Raw genomic sequence first — 13,596 nt, 5'->3', positions numbered from 1 at the left:
ATCCTGAGTTGTGAACATGACTTTACTCTATGTTTACGTTCTTTGTAAAAGTGTATCAAACTGTTTTGATATGGGTCTGGTTACAAAATGTACAAACATGAGTAAATGTACTGAAGGTGTACATGAGTGAGTACATGTGTGCATTCATGCCCATCCGTTATAACACAGTTCATATTGACATCCAGTGTTCTCCTCGAAATTCGTCCCTCTTCCCCCCCACCCCTCCCCCCAAAAACCCTCTCACCAACCCACTGAATCCCTACAGAGATATATGACCAAAGTTAACAAAATGATTGATTTTGAAAATTAATGTAGCTTACACATTTTCATCGTTTCCTTCCCGGTGTATCTGTTGACAAACCATTGTTCAGGAGGAAGGGCTCTCTGAAAGGCATCAGAAGAATACTGAAACATGACTGCACAGCACAGCAAGGAAGGTGTGACAAAGAACAAGCCTGGACCACACCTGACTGCCAACACCTGACCTGATCACCTCACCTGACTGCCAACACCTGATCTGATCACCTCACCTGACTGCCAACACCTGACCTGATCACCTGACCTGACTGCCAACACCTGATCTGATCACCTGACCTGACTGCCAACACCTGACCTGACTGCCAACACCTGATCTGATCACCTGACCTGACTGCCAACACCTGACCTGATCACCTGACTGCCAACACCTGACCTGACTGTCAACACCTGACTGCCAACACCTCATCTGATCACCTGACCTGACTGCCAACACCTGACTGCCAACACCTCATCTGATCACCTGACTGCCAACACCTGACCTGATCACCTGACCTGACTGCCAACACCTGACCTGATAACCTGACCTGACTGCCAACACCTGACCTGATCACCTGACCTGACTGCCAACACCTGACCTGATCGCCTCACCTGACTGCCAACACCTGACCCGATCACCTCACCTGACTGCCAACACCTGACCCGACTGCCAACACCTGACCTGATCACCTGACCTGAATGCCAACACCTGACCTGAATGCCAACACTGATCTGATCACCTGACCTGACTGCCAACACCTGACCTGACTGCCAACACCTGACCTGATCACCTGACCTGATCGCCAAGACCAGACCTGATCTCCAAGACCAGGCCAGATCTCCAAATCCAGATCTGATTACAGAGTCCAGAACTAATCTCCCCAAGTCCATCTTTGATTTCCAGGTCCAGATCTATTTCCAAGTCCAGATCTGATTAAGTACCGAACTGATTACCAAGACCAGAACTAATCTGCAAGCCCAGATCTGATCACAAAGTCCAGAAACTGTCACCAAGTGTGGAACTGATCTCTCGTCCAGAACTGATCTCCAAGTCCAGAACTTATCTCAAAGTCCACATCTGATCACTAACACCAGAACTGATCAAGTGTAGCACTGATGTCCAAGACAGAACTGATCACCAAGCCCAAAACTGATCTCGAGAATTGATCACCAAGACCAGAACCGACCACCAAAGACCACGCTTCATCCAAGCATCAGACAGGTAAGAGCTTTCACTTAATTCCTCCATGTTTGGTGAAATGAGATCAGTGTGAGCAGTTACTGCTTTCTGTGTGGTTATTATTTGTGTCACTGATTTTGCCGAACAAAAGTACTGCCATCGCCTGAGTAAGACGCTTAGAGAATGAAAGGTGGCTGACATCCTGATGTGTAAGATGTGTCTTACCTCATTAAAGTATCTCATCAAGTATTCATTATCATCTTTATCATAACAGCACTTCACTGACGAGCATACAGCAGCAGAAGAAGTGGTTATCAAGGCACTTGTTGCCTGTCCGACCGTCCATCTGTTTGTCTTTCTGTACGTCCATCCATCCGTCTGCCTGTCCCTACGAAACAAAAGGTGGAAATTTTCAAAGCATGCTGTTTAACAAGTCTGTCTGTCCGTCTGTCCATCTGACTTACGTGTTTCTGTCAGTCTCCCTCTCCTTACTCCACTCCCCTCTCCCTCCTTCACCTTTTCGGATATTCTTTTAATAAAATTCTTTATTGGAATCTTTACAATGACTGAGGATTCCCTGACAGACCAAGCTCCTTTCTGTTTTACAGATACAAACAAAATAGCCTGAGGCATTGTTGGCAATAAAAATCTGCTGCATACAAAACCAACACCAGCTTGCAGCACGTTGCATGATACTTGGACCTCTTAAAAAAGAAACACTGTAATTCTGAACCACCCAAGCAGCAAGCTGCAACATACATGCCAGCAGCAGCAGCAGTATCTATATGTATTATTGCTATTATTGTTGCTGGTCGACTGATAGGTTATTTGAAACAAGTTGGGATTTTTTTTTATTGGGCTTAATTTGACGTCACTGGTATTAGTTGTAAAGTGGGGGAGTGGTGGGCAGGGGGTGGGGGTGGGGGTCCAAACTTACAATTAATGGTATTAGTGATTCAATGAAGAATTTAGGAGCTTAAAAAACAAAACAAAAAAACAGCCAAAGATTTTAAGGGCAAACTGGCAGATAAGGTTTACAGACAGACATGGACACAAGGAGAACAGATTATTTCATGACTCACTTTGCTTTCACACGAGTCCCAGCAGTACAGGATTAACTACTATCTTTATTAGTGAATATTTTAAAATGTGGTTTTCCAGCAAATATTAACCCCCTTCCCCTCCACCCCCCACCCACCCACCTCCCCATTTCATACAGACAAAAATGGCTGTTTCCACTAAAAAAAACAAGCAACAACATAATATAAATGAAATAAAAATATTACTAAGAAAAAAACAAAAAACACAAACTATAACAACAGTTGTTTTTTTTAATAAGTACTTGCCAATTTAGTTTGCAAAATATTTGTAAAATGTTTGTAAGTAACAAGCCTAAATTCATGAAAAAGATAACAAGAATCACACACACCCACACACTCACAAATAATAATTGATTGAAAATGACATAGAAAGCAAATATTTCAAAACTTGCTTTTTGATTTGCAGGTAAGAATCCATATTCATGACAAAGACATCATGAATTACTTAACATGTGCACACTCACACAGACACACACAGACGCACAAACATGCACACACACACAAAAACAAAAGGAAGGGAGGGACGGAGATAAATAAATATTGTCCGCTTTATACAAAGCTTAGCATTAAGTTTCCACATTTAATTCATTATTTTACCAGTCTGTCGCTATACATAGACCGGACATCAAACAAAACACTGAACTGCCAAGATGAAATGTAACTTTATGACAGACAGTATCTTTTGAACGGGTAGGTAATATCCATCATTGAACAACCAGTCTCTTTCTCTAAGTCTCTCTCTCTCTCTTTCATTTGCACAAACACTCAAATTACAGATAGTGCTGAGTCGATTCTGTGTTAGAATCATAGGTAAAACTGGGGATGATACTAATTCTATGTTAGAAAAGGATAAGCTGTTGGTGGATTTCATCGGGGGTTTTATTCAACCTCGTTTGACCTTTCTGTCAATCTTATCGATAATTCTGTCGGTGTGAACTCTGTAAGAACTGTAACCGTTATTCTGGAAACTACCACACAGATTAATATAAAGAAAAGATCATCTTAAGTCATCTCAAGAGCCACCTAACCAGCTGTGATCTTTTGTGATAAACTATTGGTACCCTACACTCACATCATGTGCAGAGATTTTTCCTATCTTGTCGACAAACATAATGCACAGATTATTCCTATCTCGCACATTGACATACGTGCAGAGATTTTTCCTATCCCACACACTAACATATGTGCTTAGATTTTTTCCTGTCTCACATACTAACATATGTGCCGAGATTTTTCCTATCTTGCACTCTAACATATGTGCACACTTGCCAGTGCCTTGATCCCTGTGTGCACAAAGAGAATCCATTATTTATGCGTGTCAGAGAACCCGTAATCAGAATGAGATAACCACTGTGGTAGACACGGTGTCTAAGCCAACAAAACAGCCAGCCATCAACAATCAGCTTGCCCAACCCCAAAAACAAGACTTTGTCCAAATGGTATGTGGGTTAATAATGGTCATGTTAAAAGGCCACTTGTCAATGTGAATGAACATAGGAGATGCAGCAGAACAGAAAAACAACCACAAGCAAAAACCCCTGCCCTTGCTGCCTACACTGCATGCTGGACATACCCACTGCACACAGCCTGGATGGCTGTTTGTGAAGTTCTACATCTCTCTCTTCACCTTTCTAGTGTGACCATGTATGAACCAGCGTCAGAAGACGTTTTGCCCCCACCCCCTCATGCCCTGTTCCATCCACTTTATGGAATGAATGTTACAAACCATTATCCTTGTGTGATCTATGTTTACATATTTTGTATGCTTTGTTCCTTTACTCTCATATACACACATACTATTAATGAAAACATGTACATGTACAAACAAGAGCATCCACATCACCACGCAAATTAATCAGTGAAAATGTTTTCAAAGATGAACAAAGACAAACAAATTGGTGACAAACAATGAGAACACCACCAAGGTTATTGCTTCTTTTCCCTGCACCCTCTTAAGAAAACCAACCAACCAATTACATTGGTTTTGATCATTAAACAAGACAACTGATTAAAACATACATCCAGAGACTGAAAACATATTCTATAATAAAGTGTATTTGGCAACATAATTTTCAGTGTATACCATGATGAACACAGAAGCTAAACAGGTTTTGTAAGATTATGTTCTACACATTAATCTTATATTTGCTTAATTCATCATTCAGGCAGCTTAATCAAGTATCGTGCTTTTGTTCCTAGTTTTTAAAACAAATTTGAACTTAATTTTGACTGAGCTTTCTTCTTTGTTGTGTTGAGAGGGGCAGATGTTATGCATTTACGAAAGAAACACAATTATTCCTCTGTGTGTGCGTGTGTGTGTGTGTGTGTGTGTGTGTGTGTGTGCGTGTGTGTGTGTGTGTGTGTGTGCGTGTGTGTGTGTGTGCGTGTGTGTGTGTTGGACAATCCTAGTTCTCATTTTTCCTCTTTTTTTTGTTTTTTCTTCTTTCTCTCTGTGCCCTCCCTATTTGTTTTGTGTTATTTTACCTTCTGCTTCTTTTCTTTCTTTTTTCTTTTTCTCCATTCTCCAGTCTGGTTTCTTAGACTGAAAACAGCTGAAGTTGAAAATATTTGTCAGCAGCAAAATAACCTTGAAAACTCCAATCTTTTCTTTCCCTTAAACATTCAGTTTTCTCTGCTTTTATTTTTTCTTCTTCCCTTACCAAATGCTTTTTAAATTCTTTTTTTTTTTTTTTCTTTTTTTTTTTTTTTTAAATGAAATCCCCTTCCTTCCCACCTCTCACACTTCTTTCCAACACACATTCACACATCTCACCCCAACAATGCTGTTCTCAATATTCACTATTCCTTTAACCTTTTTGTCGTTTTCTTTAAATCCATGTTTCTTCTTCTACCCTGCTCTTCCCTGTCATTGAGAACGACCAGGACCAAGATCAAGGCATCCCAGTTCTAATGATGACCATGTTATCATTTGTCCTGTCACGCTTGATGTGGGACGTGGTGCAGTTGTTTCTGTGCAGTTTTTCCCCTTCTCCACAATTCCTACATATTGCAGTATTTCTCTTTCTCACTTCTTGTTCATACTGAAGTGAAGTACCAGCTACTCTTAACAACACGAAATGGTCACCGCAGACTCCACTTCCTTCACAGAAAAAGCGGTTGTGGTGGTTCCTGAATCTTGTTTCTTTTATAACTAAAATCCACACTCTAAAACTCCTTCTTTTTCTTCTCTCGTGTTTTGAGAGTGTAGGTCTGGTAGTAGAAGTTGCCGAAGAGGATGATGAGTGAGACGGCATAGGCAAAGACGGCGATGGTGTAGCCCCTGGGGAAATCACAGTCTATGGTCAGATTGTAACCGCTGTGCACTAAAAAGGCCATGAACTGTAGCTGCAACAGAAAGAAGAGACAGCTCGTGATTAGTTTTTTAAAATTCAGAAAGCTATCATTTCCACACATTTAAACAACAATATCATTTTCTCAAGATACATGTCAATGCAAAGGGGCTTGAAAACACAGTACTTAAGATCAGTCTGTTACATTCTCACAGACATAAACATGAATACAGGCATTCACATCTATCTTACTCCCGGACTGCAGATATGTCTATGGTTTAGGGGTAACTGCATTATCAACGGTCCAACCGGTCATGCGAGTATGCCTTCTTCCTTGCAAATGGTGACTGCCTTATATCACATTTGAAGTGATATCAGCAAGTTCTAGCTTAATTTTATTTTATTTTTTTTAATTTTTTTTTTTAAGTGAAAAGTGTCAACATGACTGCATGTATGCACAGTGCAGAAGTGGTGGCTAGAATTTTTTGTTTTATCTGCCGTACAATGACGACAATATCAAATATGAACAAGAGAAGCAAGGCCTTCAAGACTCACTTGTGATACACTTAAATTTTTTTTTTTTTAAATTAATCATTGAAATCTGTTCTGTACTAGTTATTATAAAGCTTCAGGTTTAAAAAAACAAAAAGCAAAAAACAAAAAAAAAAAAGGCTTGAGCGCAAATTTGAACCCAGCATGTTCAGGTTGGAAGAAACTGACTTACTGCACTATAGCCGATCCATGAATGACATTCAAAAATTAACATTTAAGCATGCTTTTTTTAAGGGCGATAAAGCGATTGCAATATTCCAAGTGATAATGCTGTTTAAATCATATCATTTTGGTGTATCTCGGGCATTATAAAATTCTTTAAGGGCAATTAAGAATTTTTTAAAGTCCACGGCAAAGGAGACGTGGCTATCGCTGCAATCACACAGCAACATCTGGCCGTTTTTCTCTGGATCTAGATAGAGGTACAAGTTTAGTTACACTCGCCAGGAAAGTCTGACACAGTCAATTCAATTTCTTTTTTATATTCATTCTAGTCAACTAAGTATCCATTTTAAAAGATTCACATGCAGAAAACCTGTCGATGATGTAGTCTGTGTCACTTGTATGTGTTCTGTCCAGAATTTGTATTTCTTTCCATTTAATTGCGAACAAGAAAATCAAGGTCACGCCGTCAGTAAGCATCGCCAACGCTACTCCAGCTGGGATGCGATTATACTGTATTTTCAGAATCCCGGAAATCGCATCAACGAAATAAACCGTTAATGATACAGGACACACAGCTCAATTCGGGAGACTTACAAACTCTTATTGGTATGACTGAGAAGATTTTTATTCCTAGAATTTTTAAGCCAAAGTTGGTATTGACAAAGTATTTCCAGAGAAAATGGCAATGTTAAAGTTTACCATGGACACACAGACATACACACACACACACATAACAGAACACCGGGTTAAAACATAGACCCACTTTGTTTACACAAATGAGTCAAAAAGTGATAGAAACCAAAAGTAATGTTGTTGTTGGTCAAATGAAGTGATTCTGGTTATTCTGGTAATGATTGCATGCTACATGGTACATCAACACTTTTTTTTACAGGAAGGGGACGGGAGCATGTCACAAGTGAGTGTAGAAAAAACACAATATTTCAGCTTGAAACCTTCATGTTAGGTTTTCATGTGCTCCAGATGAAAGCTTCAAGCTGAAATATTGTTACAGCAAGCTTTTTGGTGGGACTGTGTGTGTAGGTATGTGTGAGTACATATAGCGTTTATATATAGAACACAAAAGTGGAGGAAAACAACATAATTGCACTTACTGTGTTTAGAAAATATGCAAATATTCTAGCAACATTCCCAATTTTGTGTATCTTTTTTTTCTAAAAATCCTAGTTATCTTCCTATGATTGCAAATTTTCTCATCTTGTCAACATTGAAACTATGATAACTATATTCTCATTATATTCTGAATTCAAATTCCTTCAATAAATAAAACATACTTTTACATTTTGAGCAATATTTAAATTTTCATATTTTTTATGGTCTGTTTTGCAAAAATTACAAATCATTCTGTCAAAGGATTAAAAAAAAAAAAAAAAAACCCCAGCAAATCAGACATGGTGGGTTTTTTTTTGGCTCAAATCAATCCATGTGGTATTCAAACAAGCCTTAAGCGACTGAGCACAATGATTCAAGATACATGCCCCACCTAACAAAGCTGCATCCCCTTCTGCTCTGGACCAACACACATGACTATGTCTCTATCTTGCTGAAGGGACAACTGGTTGCAGGAATGTGGTGTAAGGGAGGTTATGTGTTTGACTAATTCCAACTCTCTCCCACCTTTCATGATGATCTCCCTTTAAAAAAGTTCCCTCCCCTACTTTTCTCTCACTCCTTTATGCATCCATTTCTCATAGATGTTGTTTTTCTGTGCTGTAATATATCTTCTTTTTCTCTGTTTTATGAGTGTGTGTGTTTGTGTGTGTGTTTATTCATTTGACTCTCTATCATCCAAACTGGGTGCCTGGGGAGATTTAGCAGCTGTAAATAGTGTTCTCATCACCTGCAAATTCTGCTTGATAACAACTGTCCTTGCTTTTTTTGTTTGTGTGCTTTTTCCTCCCATTGCCCATTGCCCTGTTTGTTTGTCCTTCCTACTCCTCTTCCCTCCCTCCCCACACCCTGAGCCTTTCCATTTCCTTTTTGCTTTTCTTCTCCTGACGCTCTCTACTTGTATAGTCTTTCATAATAATAATGGATACTTATATAGCACACTATCCAGAAATCTGCTCTAGGTGCTTTACAAAAACGCTTTTGATAACATAAAACATTATATCTATGTTACATACACACACCAAAATGTGACCACACACGCACGCACGCACGCACGTACACACTGCATACATACATTTTAACATACATGTGTATCTAACAGCTACCCTAACACATACGCACACATAGGCAGGCACAAACTTACATAAACACACGCACACACAATACACATTCATATACATGCATGTAGTTATGTACACATACATATGTATACACACATAGTCAAGCACACCTAACGAAAAGGAAGTGGACCTGCCACAATTGAACTTATTGCTGAGGGAAAAGGTGAGTTTTGAGACGAGATTTAAAAGATGCAAGGGAATCAGAATGACGGAGGTTATCAGGGAGCTTGTTCCACGTCTTTGGCGATTGAAAAGAAAACGATCTGTGTCCATAGGTCTTACTTCTGACGTGAGGTATCCTGAGAAGTCGAGTATCAGAGGAAGAACGGAGCTGGCAAGACGGGGTATAGATATGGATGAGTTCAGAAAGATACTTGGGGCCAGATCCGTTGACTGCAGAAAAGGTCAGAGTGGATAGCTTATAGTCTATTCGATCAGAAACAGGCAACCAGTGGAGAGACTGAAGGAGAGGAGAAACATGGTCAAATTTAGAAGCTCTGCAAATGAGTCTGGCAGCGTTATTCTGAATTCGTTGGAGTCTGTCTAACAGGTATTTGGGAAGGCCGGCCAAAAGAGAGTTGCAGTAATCCAATCTTGAGAGAACCAGAGAGCATACAAGTGTCTTGGTTGCATCGGTTGAGAGATAGTGGCGGATAGAGCTGATTCTACGCAGTTCCAAACAGGCAACTTTACAGATATTCGAGATGTGCTGTTGGAAGGAAAGAGACTGGTCCAGGATTACACCAAGACTGCGAACAGAGGGAGAAAGTGAAACAGGTGTGCTATTGATCAGAACAGAGTCAGGAAAGGAAGGATGTTGACGAAACTTCTTTGGACAGGTTATCATAAATTCAGTCTTATCATCATTTAATTGCAGCTTGTTGAGAGTCATCCAGTCCTTTGGGCCATGTCTGTTATCTCTCCACACTGTCTTCATCTCCAATATATTTTTCTTATAATATTATATATTCTGGCATCAAATTGTCTACACCCTAAGACAGAAACTTGTCTGAAGATTTTTTTTCTTCCCAACTCTTGATTTCAGCCTGCAGTTGAATTTTTTATTTATTTATTTGTTGAAATTGATCATGTCTGTTCTGCTTAGAACTGAATAACGCAGACCAACAAGCCCCACCCATCAAAGACTCACACCCACACACGCAGACAAGAATCAATGACAGACACGGAGCCTTACCAGTTGTAGTCGAGTGAGGTAGCGTTTCCACCACAGATACGGTTGTAGATGGGGTCCAATAGCAGCTAGTGCATAGTATGTGTACATGATGACATGCACAAAGGAATTCAGCATGCCCGGGAAAAATGCTGGAGAACAGAAAAAAAAAAAAAAAAAAAGCAATATATAAAAGGCATTTTTGGGTATGAATTCCTCAGTATATTGTCTGGCGGACCATTCAGAGAGGAGAGTTCACTTCTTCAAAGCATTAAAAATATTTTTAAAAGTCAAAAAGACTAACTCCCGATCAAATATAACTTGACCAAAAAACAAGCAACATGTGCTTGGGGTGAGCCCTGTCAATGTCGTCAGTGTCGGCAGATTCATGGGGGCCTGTTGTTTGAGGGATGTGGTGGCGGTCTCCACTCTGGTAGAGACGCTCACTCAGTCTGGCTCCGCGACTAAGCCATTATTGTCGTTAGTAGGGGGCTTAGTAGGTGGTGTCCTAAGTACGTTAAAACAGAACAGGCACCACTGAACACCACCGAAGTGACTCAGCAGCAGTGCAGGGTCTCCTCTGGTGTGTGGCCTCCTGGCGACCTAACATCGATGGTTCCATGTGGACTGCCGACGCTGGAACTACGACGGACGAACCCGGGTGTGGCCGTGTATGGGGGAATCTATATGAGCGGCGTGGGAGTAATGCCACTGAAATGGCGCAGATGATGAGGCAGCAAAAAAAAAAAAAAAAAAAAAAAAAAAAAAAAAACAAGCAACATTTTCTGATTCTGTAACAAACAGTACAAAATACTGTCACTGTATTTTCTGTTGTCCAAGAAATGCCATGGCAGGATATGAGATGAGCCATTTTCCTCAAGACCCAAAGTGAATTCCAGTTCCAGAGGTTCACCCACCACCACTCCAACCCCACTTTTTAAGTTCACTCATGTAAAATCCCCACCACTGCTGTGTGAAGCAAATTTCATTTTCCCAGCCAGCTGCACTGGTTACCTTGGAAAAACTGTTTTTCCCTTCAGGCTATCAGTTTTCTGATTACATCAGTGAAAGAAAGAAAGAAAGAAGCAAAAAGGGGGCTGAGATCTTGGCATCTGCACACAGTCTGTAAGAATGGGAGGGAGCTCAGGGTGCTGCACTGTGTGTGTGTGTGTGTGTGGGTGTGTGTGGGGGGGGGGGTTAAACGGGGGAGGGGGGGGGATGTGTGTGCTGATCCAGATAAGTGCAATGAAGGGGTGGGGGCAGGTGGGGGAAGGGGTGGGGGTGGGGGTATGGGGGAGGCAGGGAAAGTGTGGGAGAGGCCAGGCAGAGCGGGGAGGAAGGTGGGAAAGGTGTGAAGAGACACCTCAGAGAGTTCAGGCTTGGGGTCTCGCAGGTGTGACTCTGATGGGAGAGATATTCTGTAGGTTTATTTCTGATATATATCTTGCTCCCCCCACAAGGAACACTGACAAGTACAAGCAAATAATGAGCACATTGACTCCCTGTCTTCTTCTCTCCTTCCTCTTCCTACTCCTCTCCCTCCCCTCCTCTATCCTCATCACAAACACAGGAGCACACAATGCACACAGACACACACACACAATGCACACAGACACACACACACAATGCCTTCCTGTCTCATCCCCTTAAACCCAAGAAAGGAACTACCACACAGTGCACACAGACACACACACACAATGCCTTCCTGTCTCATCCCCTTAAACCCAAGAAAGGAACTACCACACAGTGCACACAGACACACACACACAGTGCACACACACACACACACAGTGCACACAGACACACACACACAATGCCTTCCTGTCTCATCCCCTTAAACCCAAGAAAGGAACTACCACACAATGCACACAGACACACACACACAATGCACAGACACACACACACAGTGCACACAGACACACACACACAATGCCTTCCTGTCTCATCCCCTTAAACCCAAGAAAGGAACTACCACACAGTGCACACAGACACACACACACAGTGCACACAGACACACACACACAAACAATGCCTTTCTGTCTCATCCCCTTAAACCCAAGAAAGGAACTACCACACAGTGCACACAGACACACACACACAGTGCACACACACACACACACACACACACACACACACACACAATGCCTTCCTGTCTCATCCCCTTAAACCCAAGAAAGGAACTACCACACAATGCACACAGACACACACACACAGTGCACACAGACACACACACACACAATGCCTTCCTGTCTCACCCCCTTAAACCCAAGAAAGGAACTACCACACAGTGCACACAGACACACACACACAGTGCACACACACACACACACACACACACAATGCCTTTCTGTCTCACCCCCTTAAACCCAAGAAAGGAACTACCACACAATGCACACAGACACACGCACACAGTGCACACAGACACACACACACACACAATGCCTTTCTGTCTCACCCCCTTAAACCCAAGAAAGGAACTACCACACAATGCACACAGACACACGCACACAGTGCACACAGACACACACACACACACAATGCCTTCCTGTCTCATCTCCTTAAACCCAAGAAAGGAACTACCACACAATGCACACAGACACACGCACACAGTGCACACAGACACACACACACACACAATGCCTTCCTGTCTCACCCCCTTAAACCCAAGAAAGGAACTACCATTTAAAACATTGTTTGAACAGATAGATTTTAAAGTTAATTTTGAACGATGAACTAGACTTCTGTAACTAAATACCATTATCGTACAAAAACGTGCTGACACCATGGGGTGCATCTGTAATGAATAGTTTGGAATAAAGTTGACGCATAATCGATTACTGGCAGAATATGTGCACAGAAGAAGAGCTTTCGTGAACAGACATTAAGGATCTTTTTGATTTTTGCTAGTTGAAGTATTCTATTTGAGAGACGTTTACTTAAGTGTTTCATATGATCAGTCCAAGATAGATCTTTATCAATAATGACACCCAGAATTTTGTGTGAATCTACCTCTTCAATTTTATTGGCACTTAGGAATAGTGGTTTGAAGTTATGTTTCATTTTTTGTCTTTTTTGTCATGCACAGACATACATGCACTTCGTTTTCTGAGCATTCAAGGACATGTGATTCAAGTGTGTCCAGTCATTAAGTTTCTGAATATCATCTTGGAGTTCATTAGTTAGTTTACTGGCGTTTGAAATGCTTGAATGTAAGGATGTGTCATCTGCAAACATTTCACATTTACATTTCATATAACAAGGTAAGTCATTAACATAAGTGGAGAATAAAATTGGCCCTAAGATGGATCCCTGTGGTACTCCATATTTAATAGATGTAAAATTTGAGGTTTGATTATTTATTGTAACTGCTCCCTATCAGAAAGAAAAGATTGTATAAGGTGAATATACTCTGGTGGTAATTTATAAGCTTCTAATTTACGTAGAAACAAGGATGGATTGATTACATCAAAAGCTTTTTCAAAATCTATGAAAAGTAGACCTGTGAATTTATTTTCATTTATGTTATGTAGAAGACTGTCAGTGAGTTGTATGAGGGCTGTATGACAAGAATGACTTTTATGGAAACCAGACTGGT

The 13,596-nt window shown here is 41.0% G+C and overlaps 1 protein-coding gene across 7 annotated transcripts in view; it reads right to left on the bottom strand.

Moving 5' to 3' along the window:
* Window positions 1–258: 258 nt before the first annotated feature.
* Window positions 259–13,596, bottom strand: part of LOC143279664 (very long chain fatty acid elongase 4-like) — a 37,451-nt gene continuing 24,113 nt past the window's right edge. For 3 of the 7 annotated variants that reach the window (XM_076583718.1, XM_076583717.1, XM_076583719.1), the window contains exons 7-8: window positions 10,026–10,153; window positions 259–5,919 (exon numbers count right to left, since the gene is read on the bottom strand). In XM_076583718.1, coding sequence (XP_076439833.1) covers window positions 5,740–5,919; window positions 10,026–10,153 — 308 coding nt within the window. In that variant the 3' untranslated portion in view covers window positions 259–5,739. The remainder of the gene's footprint in view (window positions 5,920–10,025; window positions 10,154–13,596) is intronic. The other 4 variants (XR_013054931.1, XR_013054932.1, XR_013054933.1 and 1 more) reach the window with 4 other exon arrangements.

The sequence above is a fragment of the Babylonia areolata genome, chromosome 3, assembly GCF_041734735.1.
Source record: "Babylonia areolata isolate BAREFJ2019XMU chromosome 3, ASM4173473v1, whole genome shotgun sequence".
NCBI classification, from domain to species: Eukaryota; Metazoa; Mollusca; class Gastropoda; order Neogastropoda; family Buccinidae; genus Babylonia; species Babylonia areolata.
Note: the sequence above shows the minus strand (reverse complement) of the source record. Positions and strands in the feature narration are given on the sequence as shown.